General features: G+C 36.0%; 1 protein-coding gene across 1 annotated transcript; it reads right to left on the reverse strand.

Annotated features, from left to right (window-relative positions):
* Positions 1-4,533: 4,533 nt before the first annotated feature.
* Positions 4,534-14,988, reverse strand: LOC107800808 (uncharacterized). Its single transcript, XM_016624044.2, has 11 exons — positions 14,560-14,988; positions 11,627-14,098; positions 11,337-11,466; positions 11,155-11,243; positions 10,528-10,772; positions 9,943-10,029; positions 9,353-9,452; positions 8,429-8,636; positions 8,221-8,353; positions 5,687-5,744; positions 4,534-5,592 (listed from the first exon to the last, which is right to left on the reverse strand). The coding sequence occupies exons 1-11, from the start codon at positions 14,626-14,628 to the stop codon at positions 5,407-5,409; spliced, it is 3,777 nt and encodes a 1,258-aa protein (XP_016479530.2). The 5' UTR covers positions 14,629-14,988; the 3' UTR covers positions 4,534-5,406.
* Positions 14,989-16,514: the final 1,526 nt, after the last annotated feature.

Below are 16,514 nucleotides of genomic sequence, written 5' to 3' on the forward strand. Positions count from 1 at the left end.
TACTAACAAGGCCTTATACCATGACCTTCACCAAACTTGCGTCCTTAACCTTACTAGGAATTGTCCCATTTGCCTTTCTGTATATAATAATATCAAAAATCCAATTGTTTAAGACACAAAGTGGCTGCCACCATTGATATTAGGAGAGCTCTGTACACATATATTGTATGCCTCTCTTAGACAAAATCAAGCGTGGATTTGCTACTTAAAAGTTATTCCGTCCATTCAACTGAGTTCCAAATGGACTCCTAACACTTACTTGTGCATCCGTATCGTCTTGGGACTTAGAAATTTAATCCCCTATAATCATCATCGGATGAGTGTTAATTCAAGGCTTTTACGAGTGTTCAAATAGCTCGGGGCTTAACAAAATCGAGTTTTTTTCCATTTGCTTCCTCCTTTCTTTGATGAGGAAAATTACCAATGGTGGGCAGTAAGGATGCGATTTATTTGGAGGCTTTAGATCTTTTAAAAGCCATGGGAAAAGATTATGGTATTATATTATTGCCCGATAACCCCATTGTGGCATAGATCAAGAGCTATAAGGAAAATAAAATCGAAAAGTCAAAGGTAAAATAAATTTATTTGTCGGTGTCTGCAATAATTTCAAAGAAAGTTATGACTCTCAAATCAGCAAAAGAAATTTTGGATTATTTAAAGGAAATAAATATAGGATATGAAAGTATATGAGGCTTGCAGTTGCTACATTTAGTAAGAAAATTCGAGTTGCAAAATAGGAAAGAATTTGAGACCGTTAAAGAATATTCAGAACAATTGCTTGATATTTTTAACAAGGTAAGGTTGCTTGGCATTGTTAAAAAGAATTCTCATCACGATGCCTAAAAGATATGAAGCATCCATAACTATCTTAGAAAAAATAAAGGATCTGTCCAAGATTACCTTAGCATAATTGCTAAATATCTTGCAGGCATAAAGCAATGAAGCCTTGTGAGGCAAGATGTATGGTTGAAGAAACCTTGGCAACCAACCACAATACTTAAAGCAAGGAAAACTACCTACCTACGAAATGCAAGATCTATAGCTGTGTTTGAAAAACAAATCCCAAAAATATGAAGTAGATGACTAATTCGTCATTCAGTTTGGTCTAAATCTTGGCTGATTGATAGTAGTTGTACAATCATATGACGTTGATAAAGATCTTGTCAAGAATTCAAGTCTACTGGAAGCAAGAAGGTCAGAATAGGAAATTGTGTCTATATTCTTGCAAAAGAAAAAGGAACTATTGCCATCAAAACAAGTTGAGGTACCAAGACAATTTTATATATATTTTTATATACCTACTGATCGAAACTTGTAAGTATATTCGAATTAGTAGAAAAAAGATTCAAGGTATATATCCTTTGAAGATAAGCATCATTTTATCAATGATGCAACTAGAAAAGAAATTTTAAATTTAAGATGAGAGGTAAAAATTACTCGTTTGATCCAACAAATGTTGAACAATGGAGTCAAAAGAAATTATAAAGTGTACATTCATTCACAAGTTTTAATAGAAGATGTTTCTTTAGGAGAAGCAAAAGATTCAAGGCTGAAAAAATAGAAAGATGATCCTCCCATTGAGGGCATATGTGAAACCTGCTAGGCATGAAGAAGCTATTAATCATCATATCATATATTATATCATATATTATACTAAAAGTGGGAAGCTTGAACATGCAAAGTTAAAAGACTAAAATAGACATCAAAAATTGAAGGACTTTTTTTGCCCTTCAATCATAGAATATTCTTTTTATTATCAATATACAAAAATGTAAATAAACACTGCAAATGTCAAGGTGGATGAATATTCCGTTTTAGTTACAATTAATTAGGCAACAAAAAGCTCCCAATTTATATTGTACAATGAATCTGCCAAAAGTCAATAAACTCAATAGCAAAGTGCGTTACCGTCATTAGCAGTGGAGTTTTCTGCTTTAGCTTCAAAATTAATTGCAAACTTGAAATTAGTACATCAGTTGTTGGGATATGAAGCGCTTCTAATGTACCATGCATGTGTAGTTTGTAACAGGTAGGAAGTAATTAAACCAATTATTTTAAGGACCTTTCCCTATCCTAACTTTTGAGATTTCCACATCAATTTTGAAAAAAGTTCTTCAATTATAAGTACATATACTTCACAAGAGTTTTCTAAGGACTTTGCCATATGACAGTAGTGTTTTTCTATTGGTGGGGGATAGCAACTGAATTTATCATCTTCACTATAAGGGGTGTACATGGACCACCGGGTTGATTCTGTTTTTATCAAAACCAAATCAAATCACATTTCATGTTTGTTTAGGTGCTACTTCTATTATCTGATAGTTCTCATATAGTTGATGAGTAATTCTCGTATTTGTACCATAACATATGCGTGTGTATATACACACACACACGAAGGTTTTATCAAAATCTACATTATAGTATCATCCTACTTGTATTCTCGTGTAACGAGCACCTAGAAGCTTTATTGCTCTTTGTACATTTTGATCATTACCACCATAGGCGAACCTATATGTTATAATAAGGGGTCACCGGATCCCGTAAGTTTCAGCAAAAATCTTATATATATACCTCGAAAATAGTTAATTTAAAGTAATTGGCACCCTGATCACTAAAAGCCTTTCGGGGACACTGGTTGAGTAAAATAATATGTCGTCGTATAAAAATAGTGGGTCCGCCTCTGATTACCACATCGGTTATTTGTAAACTTCTTCCTACATAGAGTTTTTTAACCTCTTGAAATATTTTTCTAATTAAACTAAGTAACTTCTTAACTATCATATTGTTAAGCGAGATTAGATCAGAGACACTAACTTAGATAAGAAAAAAGCCTACTTTTGAAAAGTATTTTTTCAAAATGTGAAAACAAAATTAAAGTGGCTTAGAAGCAAACAATTACAGTGTTTCATTATTACAGTAGTTTAGATCTTTAATTAATAAAATCAGTAGAGTTATCAATTTTGTATTTTCGATAAAAGATTTGGAGGGAGTCTCGATTAGATTAAAAGACAGTGTTAGAATATATATATATATATATATATATATATATATATATATATATATATATATATATATATATATCACTAACAATGTAGTGGCAAAGCAAGGTATAAGAACAGAGTTAAAGGTTCTTATATATTGGCAACGGAGGTTCTTCATCTCTTTAACTACTTTTAGTGTTGTCTCCGATCTTCTTTGAATTTCAATATTATATTGTCTCTCATGAGCTTTTATGATCTTCTATAATTTATTGACCTGTATATAGTTTATTTATTTTAATGTAAACACGAAGTATTTTCTTTTACCTTTGAGAAAAAGTGAGGTTCAATTGGCCAAGGTAATAATAGTATTGTGCATGAGTGTAGCAAATTGCTTCAACTTCTTTAAACTGTGTAGGCTTGCGATATTCAAGCTTATTTTTCAAGTGTTTTCTAAAAATGTGCAAAAGTCATAGAAAGATTAATATTTGCGTTCAATGTAAATATAAATCTATTCATTGTGCTACTCTGTCAGGACTTCGAAAAAAAATACCAAAATTATAATAAGGCATCTATATTTCTCTCTTTATTGAGTTAGTTGAATAGAATCAATATTGTAAATTTTAGAAACTATTTATCACCCAAACATATTTTTTTAATAATATTTATATGATTTTAAAAACTTATATGATAAGGGCCACGCGCTAGTGTTCCAAGAAGAACGAATGAAGCAATAGAGAAGTTGCCAACATTTCCGAAAAAATAAAATTTTGAAGCAAATTGACAAGCCTCAAGATAAGATGCAAATGAAGCAGAAAAACAAGCCATAGTTTTTTGATGACAATCAAGAACGACGACATGGAGAAGTGATTCAAGCTCACTGCAAGACATTATTAGCTCAATCACACCAGCCAGCGCATTGAAACGCAAATTTCACCAAGTTCATTTACTTGATAAAAAATAGGCTTGGAATTATCCATTTTAAAGGAAGCATTGGCGTAATTGGTAAAGTTGTTGTAATATAACCAGGAGGGTCACGAGTTCGAGCCGTGGAAACAGCCTCTTGCAAAAATGCATGGTAAAGCTACGTACAATAGACTCTTGTGATCCGGACCCCATGCATAGCGAGAGCTTAGTGCACCAGACTGGCTTTTTTTTTTTACTTGTTAATTAAAAATCATCTATTTCCAGCATTCTCATTTACATACCTTTGTGCAATGGCAGCCCATAACTCATATACAGGATACCATATGTGGAAGACATTGAAGAGGGCATTACTCATTGCATTCAAGATCATTGAGCGGCATACAGAATCATCTTCAAGCCATTTTTGTTATGAATCAACAAGCTATCCATAGGCAAACATAATAGACCTTCAAATTGCTGATCGTTACATAATCTTAATGCTCCAATGCTTGCTGTTCCTGCCATTCAATTTTTCAAGTATCTCCATATCTTGGTATGGCTTAGCAAAACAAAGAAGACTTCATTGAACTGGAATGTTACTATCCTAAAATTATTATAGGAAATAATCTAAGAGTGAAATCATGCCAGAGAATTTTATAAAAGACATGAAACGAGTGTAGGCGCAGTGTTTCCAAGAAACTATCTAGGATAATAATTACCCTACAAGATGCAAATGATTAATTGTTTCTTCTACCACAAGAACTAAATACAATAAATAGAAAGGAGTTGTCAGAAGAATAGCAATGTATATAAAAACGAAGAAGAATTGGCAGAAAGGTAGAGTAGAAGAATGATAGAGAAAACCTTTATATAGATGTGGCTTTTGACTTAAAGCCAACCAACGGTTCAATCTGGGACTGCCTTACATTACCTTGCCTCATTCTTCCTATGGGTGTATAACGAAGTATATGATTACCATACATCCATGTCAATGCAAATATAGTCGAACCTCACCGCACCCTTGTCCACGACTGTCAACTACCGCTCTGTTCCTCTACTTGTTGCCACGAAAGACGCGAGGCTGATTCCAGATCAACAAGAATGTGTAAGTAGATTGCCCCTCACTAACCCAGGTGATGTGCAAAAGTAGATTCCATGTTTCAACCAGTAATTTTCTCAAACATTGTGCTTTTATATGATCAGCGGTCAAATGTATTGGCTCTGGACAAAAATTATATTTGCGGCGTGACATTCAAACTTGCAAGCCGTGGACTTTGGTTCTGTACATTTGCACTTTCAGGATTAAAAAAGAAATTTTGATTAGCTAAAGGGTTACCTAGAGATAGTCAGCTGTACATTAATATATACGAGCTGGAGACCAACAGCCCTAAAGTCTTTTCCTCCTTTACGGAGGAAAGAAAAGGTTAACTAAGCAAAAGATTTTAGGCCTTTGAAATAAGAATCCTGGAAGATGTCAGAGTTCTGTGGTTGTGCCATCTTTTTCGAATAATTTGCCAGCTTACTAGACAGTTACCCCTTCCAAAACCAGCTTAGCTTCCACGGGCTGATATCTTCTTCTACGTTTGTAACATTTGTATTCGACACTAGCTGCCTTTTCAAAAACATTACTACCAGTAGCTTCAGCTCGGTATTGCAGATTAGTTTCATCCTGGCAAGGCAGGCAGCCAAGACGAGCTTGTTGGTTTGCCTGTTCAAAGACCATAAAAAATTACACTTAAGATGAGGATCTGGAGAGTAAGAAAATTTTCTTAGACAAAATGATCCGAGCAAAGGAAAAGTACCGCAATAACGAGGGGAGCTGGAACATCCGTATTACAGGTTTCACGTCCTCCAGGTGTACTGAGAAAATAGTGCAACAGTCAGTAATATTCTTGTTGCTGGTATATAAGAAAAAGAATGTTATTCAATGCTCTATGATGTTATACCAGGACGGAAAGAAATTGTCATGGTTTTGACACAACTAACAGCAGAAGAACACAATCAAGTTCTAAGGGGGCAATTGGATTCTAATCTGTTCGCTGTTCCAAAACCAAAATCAAACCTGACCTTTTTCGCTGAACAATCCAAAATCCAACTACAAACAGCTCTCTGCAACTCAACTTTCTTATACAAAAGGTAGATCAATAAATAAGACGTTTATTTTTTTTTATATGACGTTCATTTGCTAAACTTTTTAATCCCCTATTTCACATCCTCCTGTCTCTTTGAAGAATAAATGTAAAAAGACAAAAGACAATGGGTAGTAAATCCAACTCTATAATCTTACATCTGAAAGTGTATGCACCATGTTATGGGCATACCTGTAATACACTCGGTAGTATCTCAGTGTCTGTGTGGTGTTACAATATGGAGTAGACTCACTTGAGAAATCTTTTTAGCTAAACACCAGTGTTGTCAAAGGCGCGCTTAAGCCCTGAAGCGAGGCTCAAAAGTCAAAACATGTTGAGCGCTTCGCCTTGTGGGCACTTTAGTATCGCATCAAGGCTCTAAGGCATACTATTCCTTGCCAATGAGTGTAATCATGAAAAGACCGACATTAAACAATTAATATTTCACTTTATCATAATTTTTTTCCAATTTCTTTGTCCATATATTTGTTTTTCATGCTTATAATTATTAGTCTTGGACTACATATACATATTTTTACTTTTTCTCCAGTTGTGCCTTTTTTCATTAAAGCCCACGCATTATTTGCGCTTAAAGCCCCAACGGACCTTAGAGCTTTTTTGCGCTTTTCGCCTTTGATAACACTGCTAAACACTATCTCTTTCGAATCCTCAAAAGCACCACAATGTGTTATTTTCACCAACCAGTGTTATCAAAGGCGAAAAGCGCAAAAAAGCTTTAAGGTCCATTGGGGCTTTAAGCGCAAATAAAGCGTGGGCTTTAATGAAAAAAGGCACAACTGGAGTGAAAGTAAAAATATGTATATGTAGTCCAAGACCAATAATTATAAGCATAAATAACAAATATATGGACAAAAAAATTGAAAAACAAATACGATAAAATGAAATATCAATTGTTTAGTGTCGCTTTTTCAGGATCACACTCGTTGGCAAGGAAAAGTATGCCTTAGAGCCTTGATGTGACACTGAAGCGCCCACAAAGCGAGACGAAGCGCTCAACATGTTTTGAGCCTCGCTTCAGGGCTTAAGCGCACTTTAAGCGCGCCTTTGACAACACTGTCACCAACTGAAGCAAAATTGAAAATCGCCATAGCTAATCTGATGCGACAAGCCAAGTACACAGCTTTTTTTTCCTCCTTTACATACTGTGGATGGTTGGGGTCAGTGGGTTTGTTGGGGTTAATCATATGCCATGACCAAATTCAACACTTCTTACATTTTCCTTGCAGTGAGCCTAATCATAAGTATTTGAGTATTACCACGACAACAACAACAATAACAACTCATTCCCAAAGATGTCGGGTTGGCTATATGAATCCTCAATGACCATGTTGCTTAAGTATTACAGCAGAACCAAGAAAAAAGACCAACAAAATAGACATTCTTTCATTAAGATAACTCCTACTTTCATGCATAAAACCGTCTTTTGCACATTTTCTTCCTTTTTTGTTTTTTGAGAAAAGCATCCTCACATTCACATACAACCTGATTGTGATTTATTCTCAATGAATAGAAATTTGAATCAATCACGTCCCATATATTGCTTTTCTAAAACTCAAAACCACTTAATCAATGATAGGTCATCCCGTACATTGTGATAAGGCTAATTTTTTTGTTAGTTGATGTAAATTTTGTATATGTTGACTGGAAAGAGCAGGTGCTTCAGTCAATCTTTTGAAGGCAGATGGCCTATGTTATAAACACTATTTGCCTTGGTTATATTCAGTACCCAGTTGCTGGATGTTAATTTTAAAAAAAATGATATGTCATCCCTGGACATACCAAAGTATAGGACTTTCAACCCCAATAGAGCACATCCCTATCCCCCTACCCCCTCACCTTAAATTGAAGGACTAGCTGAGACACATTACTATATTGTTACCATGATCAGCCTCCCAACGACATCATTATCAAGTTTGAACAAGTTACCAAAAGCTTATTACTGTTTTCATGTTACACTCTGAATGATCTGAACCTTATAGCTCTCTGATTACTCCCTTCTTCATTTTGTTTTTTAATTTTGATTATATATAGGGGATAGGGGAAGGGGAAATGAAGGAGGGGATTACAAGGTGCAGAATTGAACCCTTATCAAGAAGGTGAAAATTCAGGTAGCAAAGCAACTAAGCTACTAAGATTCCCCTACTTCAGTTCTTTAAAAACAGGAGAAAAAAAGGGAGGAAACATACTGTGCAGATCCTTGGTCCATAATTTCACTCCTCTCACTTAGCTCAGCTTGGAAGACGTCAGAAAGCGCACTGTTTCCATTCAACTCAACACTGTCCTTGTTGTTTATGTGTTCAAAATGAGTTTGATATGCTTCTGCATAAAGAAGAATTTTCAGTCAGCAGATTAAATTGCCATCTCCTTTCATAGTAAATGAAGAGTTCTATATACCTGTTGATCCACTTGATACCACGGAGGGGATATCCTGAAGGAGTTTCTGACACATTATTGTACCCTGGAAATCAAGGAAAGTGTAATTCAAGAAGTTCAGTCTCTGAGATTCTTTCATCACTGAGAAACCAAATGAAGTGGTCCATGTGTTTAGCACGGTGGAAACAGCTGGCAAAACTAGCCTCTCAACTCCTAATTCCATGAGTTTCTGGAACAAATAACAAAATAGCATTAGTTGAAACACAATCAGATCAGATAAATATATTCACACTATGTCAAAGCATGTTCATCATTAGCCTCTACCTGCACATTACAGACCCCCATATTTAAGACTACTTCATATGTTAAGCTTGGCAGTTCACAGCGGCTGACTCTGTGAGAAATTATAAGGTTTCATGTTTTTGTTTCAGTATCACGACAAAGAAAGAATACCATAAAAATAGCCACAGCTATCAGGACCATTGCAATTCCCACTGTGATATGCCCCATATAATCACTTATTCTTAGTAGAATTGAGGGCCTTTTTGTTTAGATTGGTAACTAGAACTTGACATCTTTGCTGTTAAACAAACTAGATGTAGCATAATTGTGCATTGTGTAACCCTAAGACTGACTAAAGGTTTTTCTCCTATAAATTGCATGTTTCTGATAAGGAGAACTATCCGATGTCCCCAACCAGTCAACTCGAATACATAACCTTGAAAATATTGATTATACAGCCCTGGCAAGGAAAGAGGCATATGACTAGAAACTAAAAGAAGATTTCCTACAAATTATAGTTTTCATGAACATACCTGCCTAATTAAATAATTCATGGGATCTTTTAAACATATCCATTAAGTACACTCTCTCAGCAATAACTATTCTGTCCCCTCCCCAGAAGAAGAAAAGGCAAGGAAAAGGAAAGAAGGTATAGATGCAAACCTTTTCAAGCTCATTCATTAAGATGCGACACATTCCTAGTCGGCGGTACTGAAATCGTGTTGCCACAAGAGGAACCTCGGCTACCTTTTCTCCATAAACCCTTTGAAATGAGCAGGAAAATTGTCAGTTTACTTTCTAAAGAATACACATATTGTTCAACTAATTTTTAAGACTAAGGAGATTTATACTTGCTGGAAAATATTAATGGGTTGGGTCCACCCATAAGGGGTGACAGATGACCCACAAGCCCATTAATTATTCCTCCACGTAAAACCCTAAAGCTAGCCAATATAAACACCATTATGGGTGTTTAAGAGGGATTGTCTTCCATGAGAAATAAAGCGGCTAGGGTTTGGAGGAGTTCTCTGCATCTAGAGGATTTTAGACTGTGAACAAAGGGGATTCATCCACTTCGTGAGGATTCCCGATGACCGGTGACATAAGTCGTGGTTGGTGCAGATCCGCTTCCCCAAAGGAGAAATCCATAAGTCTCCTAACTAGTATTTATATGTTAAATACTACAATACTGAAATAGAAAGAAGAGAACTATACTTGAATGATATAAATAATATATAATGGTTAAAGGATACCTTACAGTCGCTACTGTAATCACTTCATCATTTCTTTCCAAAAGCACAGTATAAAACCCCTGAAAATTTAAACGATTCAGCTCTGACCTGCAATTTCAGATTCCAACTTTTGTCAGAGCCTAAATAATTAAAGCATATTTATACAAATCTCTGAAAGAAGTGTCAAGTGTCTAAGTAACTCAGAGATAAATAATACATTTGCTTAGTAAACCCACAAGACAATCTGACATCTGGTGAGAACCGAATAGCCATGCTCAAACATCAGCTAGGTACTACTACTTAGGAACTAATGTGGCTCCGAATTCAAGTTGAGATATACCATGTCAACTATAGTTAAAAGTAACAACTTCTAATTGTGGTAGTTTTAAAAGGACAATTAAATTCATGATTGGCGAAAAGAGCTCAACTCTAACCCTTATTTTTTCTCGGGAGCTTTTCTCTAACCCTTATTGAGAGAGTGTGTCAGTAATGAAAGTGTCATATTAAAGGCATTATTTTAGTTTGCATAATTATGTAGTTGAACACAAATATTTGCACATAATTCAATAATGGTTACTCAAGAATTGCAGAAAAGCTGGAGATAACCATCTACTGAAGATAACATCTTCCACAAGATCTCTCTTTGTGTAAGGTTCTTTGACAGGCTCAAAACATTCATGCATCACATCCAGAGCGACACTAAGTTTGCTGTAAGTCTCCAGTATGGACTCATCAGCAGCAGCATCAGAATCAAAATCATCAGCTTTTAAGAATTTCAACAAAGTCCAAGTGAGGTTATCAACTCCCACCATAACTTGCTTTCCCAGAAGTTGGCGGATACCCAAACATATCTGCAACAGAAATTAAGTTGTCTCAGAGAAAATGTTTCTTAAACATAAAATTCAATAGACAGAAAAGGAATAGTGGTGCATATTTTTATTCTTTCTTTCATATAACTCAATTTAACTTCTATTTAGAGAGATAAACTTTTGTCATCTGTAGCCAATCATTTATTTAAAAAAGTTGAACTTGATGTTTTTCATGCCTTAAACGTTTCCCCAGAATTGAGAATATGTGAAAATCAATAAAGAAAACTTTCTACGACCCAACTGGCCAACTGCATTCTACACTAGAATAACTTTTCAATGAAACATTTGACAAGAAATGGCAACTGTGCTCTCTACTCAAGATGTCAATGCTTGGTATCCCGGTGTTAGGCAGGAAACCAAATACCTGCTCACATCTCTTGTCGCAAAACCAATCTCCTTCAGGATAATTATCCAGCTTCTGAAGACCCTTATTTCTCACACATCGAACATGATCTGTACAAAATTGATCAACATCAGTAACTCAAAAGAGAGTAATATCCACAAATTCATACAATTCTGTATGCCTATGCATGGATAGCTACTTACACTTGTGCTCACACTGACAACAGATAAGTACACTGCTGTCTGTAAAGTGGTCTTTGTTTTTATCAAATCTGCTCTGGCCACACATTTCACAACGGCATGATGGGCAAAACCAGTCACCATCTGGGACCTCCTGTTTAAGCAATAGAACGCAGTTGGTATCAAAACCAGGTGTAGAGATAATATGCAAACATGCTCTCCCCCTCTCACTGTCTAACCAATATAATTGAAATTTGGACCCATAAGAGGGCAAAGAAACAGAAGTAGGATACAGCAATGAAGAAAAATTTTACCTTCATTCCAAGGCAACCAGAATGAAATGAAGATGGGCACTCATCACAGAGAAGTAATTCACCTCCATAATGGCACACAGAACACACATAGTCATTTGTACCCAAATGACTGTCCTTCTTCAACGAACGTGGTCTATTATTCGTGCTTCTTACACTATTTTTGAGTTTCATCTGCAGTTGACACTCAAGAAGAGATCTCCCATCTTCCAAAAATATGTTTGCAGAAGGTCTGTGACAACTGCTTCCAGCATGCACCTCAAAGTTACTAATTCCATAAACTGTTTGGCAGCAACTGCATTTGATCCCTTCACGAGTGATCCGCCCTTCTGCCATTGGACGACCATCTTTTTTCCCACGATACTGCACTTTGGTACGGGGCAGAACCACATTATTGTCTATCAACCAAGATAGCACTGTTCGAGGTGTATGATACAAGGAAGAAGAAATAGCTGCCTGCCGAGCTCTTTTGCTTGATCGCAGCACACAAGCTGAAGACTGAAATTCTATACAATCTGTTACTCTACTTAAAGATGTGGATTCGTTTCCTTTCTTCAGCATGTTGCAGCCACCTGCGTATATCTCGTTTCTGTCACCATGATTACTCCTCTTCTTTCTTCTTATGCTGATTTCACGAACTTTGACTTTGTGAAGTTGAGCAGGTTCTTTCGGAAGTGACATGACAGAAAATGTCTCCGTTGATAACTTCTTACATGAACTCCTCCCAGGTGATAAATTTCCCTGGAATTCCAGAGTTGATGGAGAAATTAATTCAAGTAACTGACCCTCAGCTTCCAACTGCTTCACACACCCTCTGCATGCCGTTAGAAGAGAATTAAATTGTTTCCCATTAGGAGAACGGTACCGCAATTCTCTTTTGTTTCCTTTCCGATGATAATAAAATTTCCATCCTGTTGCAGCTAGGTGCTGCTTAGCTTTCAGGATCATATAACTCTTTAGCTCACGGTTCAACTTGTCATAGGTAGGATTGTCTGCTAAAAAACAATAATCAATTACAGCTTGAGGGCACAATTCAGGATCAATGATTGGTTCTTGAGAAGGAGAGGGTTGTGCTTTTGCCAGCCAAGTAGACCGCTTGAGGTCATCAGGTGAACTATCATATGAAGTTCTTTGGCCTTCTGCAAAAGTTTCTGACTTTTCCAACATCTTACAAACTTGACGAAGTGAGTGAAGTATCTTTCCATCTGGAGCAATGTACCGCGTCCTATTTTGGCAACTCTTTGCTAGCTCAATTTTCCATCCTAAAAACAACAAATGCTTCTTAAGTTTTTGTGAGAGTGACCTATCGTTCGACATCTGATTTTCATTGTATTTAGAAATTGCATCAGGACAAAACTCAGCTATATCGTCCATGGTCTTCCATTCAAGTCGCTTTCTCTTTCTAGAATCTATCTCATTGGAAGGCTCAAAGTCTGTGAAACTCAATCTTTCACCCTTAGTAATTGAGAAAGTAGCAGAAATTTCATTTTTAGGGGGATGTAAAACAGACAAAGCAGTAGGTGATAAAGATGGTTGTTCTTCTTGGCTTGGCAGAACTGAGCTAAACATAACATTACCATTCAGTGGAACATCCTCCGCGATTGGTGCAAAACCGTCTGAAACAATTTGCTTTTCAACAGGCTGAAGACATGACACATCCTGATCCATAGACAGCATTTCCCTACTATCCGAATTGCATATGGCTTCAATAAAGGATACAATGGCCGAGTTATCAAAATATGTTTCAACATTCAGTATAGCCTGGAGAGCAGGTTCTGAAAATTCTAGCAATTGGCCTCCCTCTACAAAGTCCGGTGAAGAGTTCAACTCATAAAATATTTGTTTGACGGTTAACATGGTATTGTCAAGCACAACTTCCTTGATCAAGATCCTCCAGATATCCCTCGAAGTAGATGACCACTCCTTAAGATTTTCATAGCCATTCTTCTCCCGCACTTCATACCAAATTTGTTTCACCGAGACTAAAAGGGGGTGCAGAGGCTCAATCTCCTCGATTATTTCAAGAAACATCCAGCTACCACGGGGCTTCCATTCTTCCGAAACCTCATCCCAATCTTGAGTTATACGTAGATTGGCGACTTGAGCCTTCATTTCATCACCCATATCTGGAAAGAAAATTCTCCGGTCCTCGGTGCCATCTTCATGGTCAAAAATCACACCTTCCCACCAAGCATCCTGATAAAATAAATCAACACATTGTCCATAAGGTAGAGCCCATCTCCCAAATTGAATTGGAGGTGGCAAAGGCCTAATGATACCACGATAGGTAACTGGCACCTTATCAGCAGGAATAACCCCATCAACCATGGGAGAAACATTCACAGACTCGATCAAGTTGATGGAACCGTCATCACATAGAAGGTGATCATACTGAACATGACGAACCAAATCATCAGAAGCAATCACGGTAGCCAAGTGCCATGAACCCAGGAATCCATTTTCAATGCTCCTAACCTGCATAAAAATCATAATAATGTTTCAAAAAAAAACATTAAAACAAAAAAGCCCTGTCTCCTCCTTCGAGACCCCTCGATGAACAAACAGTGGTAGGCGAAAGCTAAATTTTTTTTGACAGGTGACTGAACAAAAATACAGAAAGCGCCCATAAACCTTTTAATCTTTTGACCACATTGATGCTGAGAAATTACGCATTATATGTACGCAAGAAAAACCCAAATAGGAAGAAAACAAAAGTCAGTTATCACTCATTTAGTAGTTTTTACTGGTTCAAGGCTTTTCACTACAGTACAGAAAACCCGCATGCAATCGCAATACAGCTTATTACCCATAGTGATATAAAATTTAAGGCAATGTGCCGGCAAAAAGAATCTTGGAAAAAAGGTTATGAAACCAATTTCAAACCCGAAATTAAAGAAATCCAAAACCCAGAACCAATACATGAAAAAGAAGCTTACCTCGACTTTTTCATCAACTTGGAGTTTGGGAGGAGTTTTGATGTTGATGGGTTCTTCAATGATGGCCATTGGCAGTGGGTGTCAAAACATAACTTCAGATCAGCGGTCGATTTTCACAATGCCTGCCTACTTATTCTTGTGTCAAAGACTGCTCTTTTTTACGTCCCTCTTGGTTAGCCACGCCAATGCCTCTTCTATTTCTCCTCTTCCTTTCCTACTTTTTCCACTCCACAATTCTCCTTTATGTCTTTGCGCCTCCAAAGACTCTACTAAGGTTTTTTTTCCTCTGATCTTCGCCTTCCTTTGTGTTTTGTGTGCAAAAACTTTCACGTCTAAGGGCTGCTGCTCTTTAATGTAACCCTGTACTATTGATGGGCTTTTTAGCTTTTATTAAACACCCTTTCAATAGTATTAAATAATTTTTTGTGTAAGAATTTTGGTTCTACCCATTCATACTCTGTTATAGAGTTAACCCTCTATGTGAAGTCTACGTGGAACTTATTTAGTGGAAGCAGCAGCTCACAAGCTCCATGCATGCCTAGCTAATATTTTATTCAGTTTTACTTAACCTTTTTAGTATGTTAACTAGTTTACTCGCGAAGCGCGGTCGTAAAAATAATTAAAATAAATTTATTAATGCCATTATTATTATAAAATAATATTAATCTTTACTTATGAAACATCTCATAAAAGATCATCTATGAGAAATATTTTAGTTAAATATGAAATGACCAATTTAAATCTGAGATGTACCCTTTTTTTCCTTCCTCTAAGGTCTTTTTTCTTCTTCTTTATTTCTCAATTGACTTATCCGACACTTTTATTTCACAAGGTTCACATTTTTTCATTTTTCTGAATAAATTTAGAAAAAGATCCTAAAACAAAGGGAGGAAATAAAAAGAAATAGAAAAGAAATTAAGAAATAAAAAAAAGATCAATTAAGTGTAACATGTCACTGATATGATGGGATCAAAATTTCTAATTTCGTGTATGCTTCCTTTGTTATATTCTTTTTTATAGCAGTGAATTTATTATTTCTTCACGCGATCAAAAAGAACAAAATCAAACGTTTTATCCCTTTGTATTTTGTTGATTTATTTGAGTTATTATTAATGGATATCTAATCTGATTGATGACAACTTTGTCATCAAACACAACATCTACTGTAGGCACTAAATAAAGACCAAAACAATTTGATTTTAGTTCCAAATTAAAGACATCAAACATTGTTATAAGTGTGAGGTAAAACAAAAAATATCACGTGCTAGTCAGCACCTCAAATTCCACGGGAAAGAAAAGACAGAACGTGTCCCTATAATCTTTGTGAATTCTCAAACAAATGCAGAGAGAGGAACGATGAATAGTGAGGAGAAACAGACATACAAGGAATTGGGTTTTTAAGGAGACTGAAATGAAACGGTGGAAAATCTTCCTATGGAGGAGCAGCAACTTATTAGATGCCGGTATAAAAGAAGAGGTGTAATTAAGATGATTAATGGGAAGAAGAGGCATAAATAAACAACAAAATTAGTTAACTAAAAGATGATTAGATATGAGTGGCAAGCACATGAACGCCAAACTATTGAACTAAGAATAATATAATCGTGAACCTAAGACAAAGTAAAAACGATCTTTGTCCATTTACCTTGTCCAAAAAAGCAAAGAAAGAATAGAACTTTATCCATGTCTTCATGCAGTTTTCCTTTTCCACTCCACAATCTTTGATTAATCTGACCTTTTCCTTTTCCATCGCTGGCAACGCGATTTTCGTATGATCACGCCTTAGCCCCTTATATTCAATTCATCCATTAAGCCATTTGTTTTTATGAGATTAGCTTTGAAAATTATTTCATGAAATAAATAATTCCTTTCTCCCATTACAATTTTAGGGAAGAGACATGAAAGGACTAAACTTTTGTCATCAATCATTTCATAAACAAGTTCCTTATTTATTT

The sequence above is a fragment of the Nicotiana tabacum genome, chromosome 2, assembly GCF_000715075.1.
Source record: "Nicotiana tabacum cultivar K326 chromosome 2, ASM71507v2, whole genome shotgun sequence".
Classification (NCBI taxonomy): Eukaryota; Viridiplantae; Streptophyta; class Magnoliopsida; order Solanales; family Solanaceae; genus Nicotiana; species Nicotiana tabacum.

What these genes read in the sequence shown, in the direction of transcription:
- LOC107800808 (XM_016624044.2), bottom strand. Translation starts at nt 14,628, where the DNA reads ATGGCCATCATTGAAGAACCCATCAACATCAAAACTCCTCCCAAACTC. An exon ending in AAGTTGATGAAAAAGTCGAG is followed by an intron (nt 14,099 to 14,559) that starts GTAAGCTTCTTT and finishes ATTTTTATGCAG; the next exon opens with GTTAGGAGCATTGAAAATGG. An exon ending in GCGACAAGAGATGTGAGCAG is followed by an intron (nt 10,773 to 11,154) that starts GTATTTGGTTTC and finishes TTTCTGTTGCAG; the next exon opens with ATATGTTTGGGTATCCGCCA.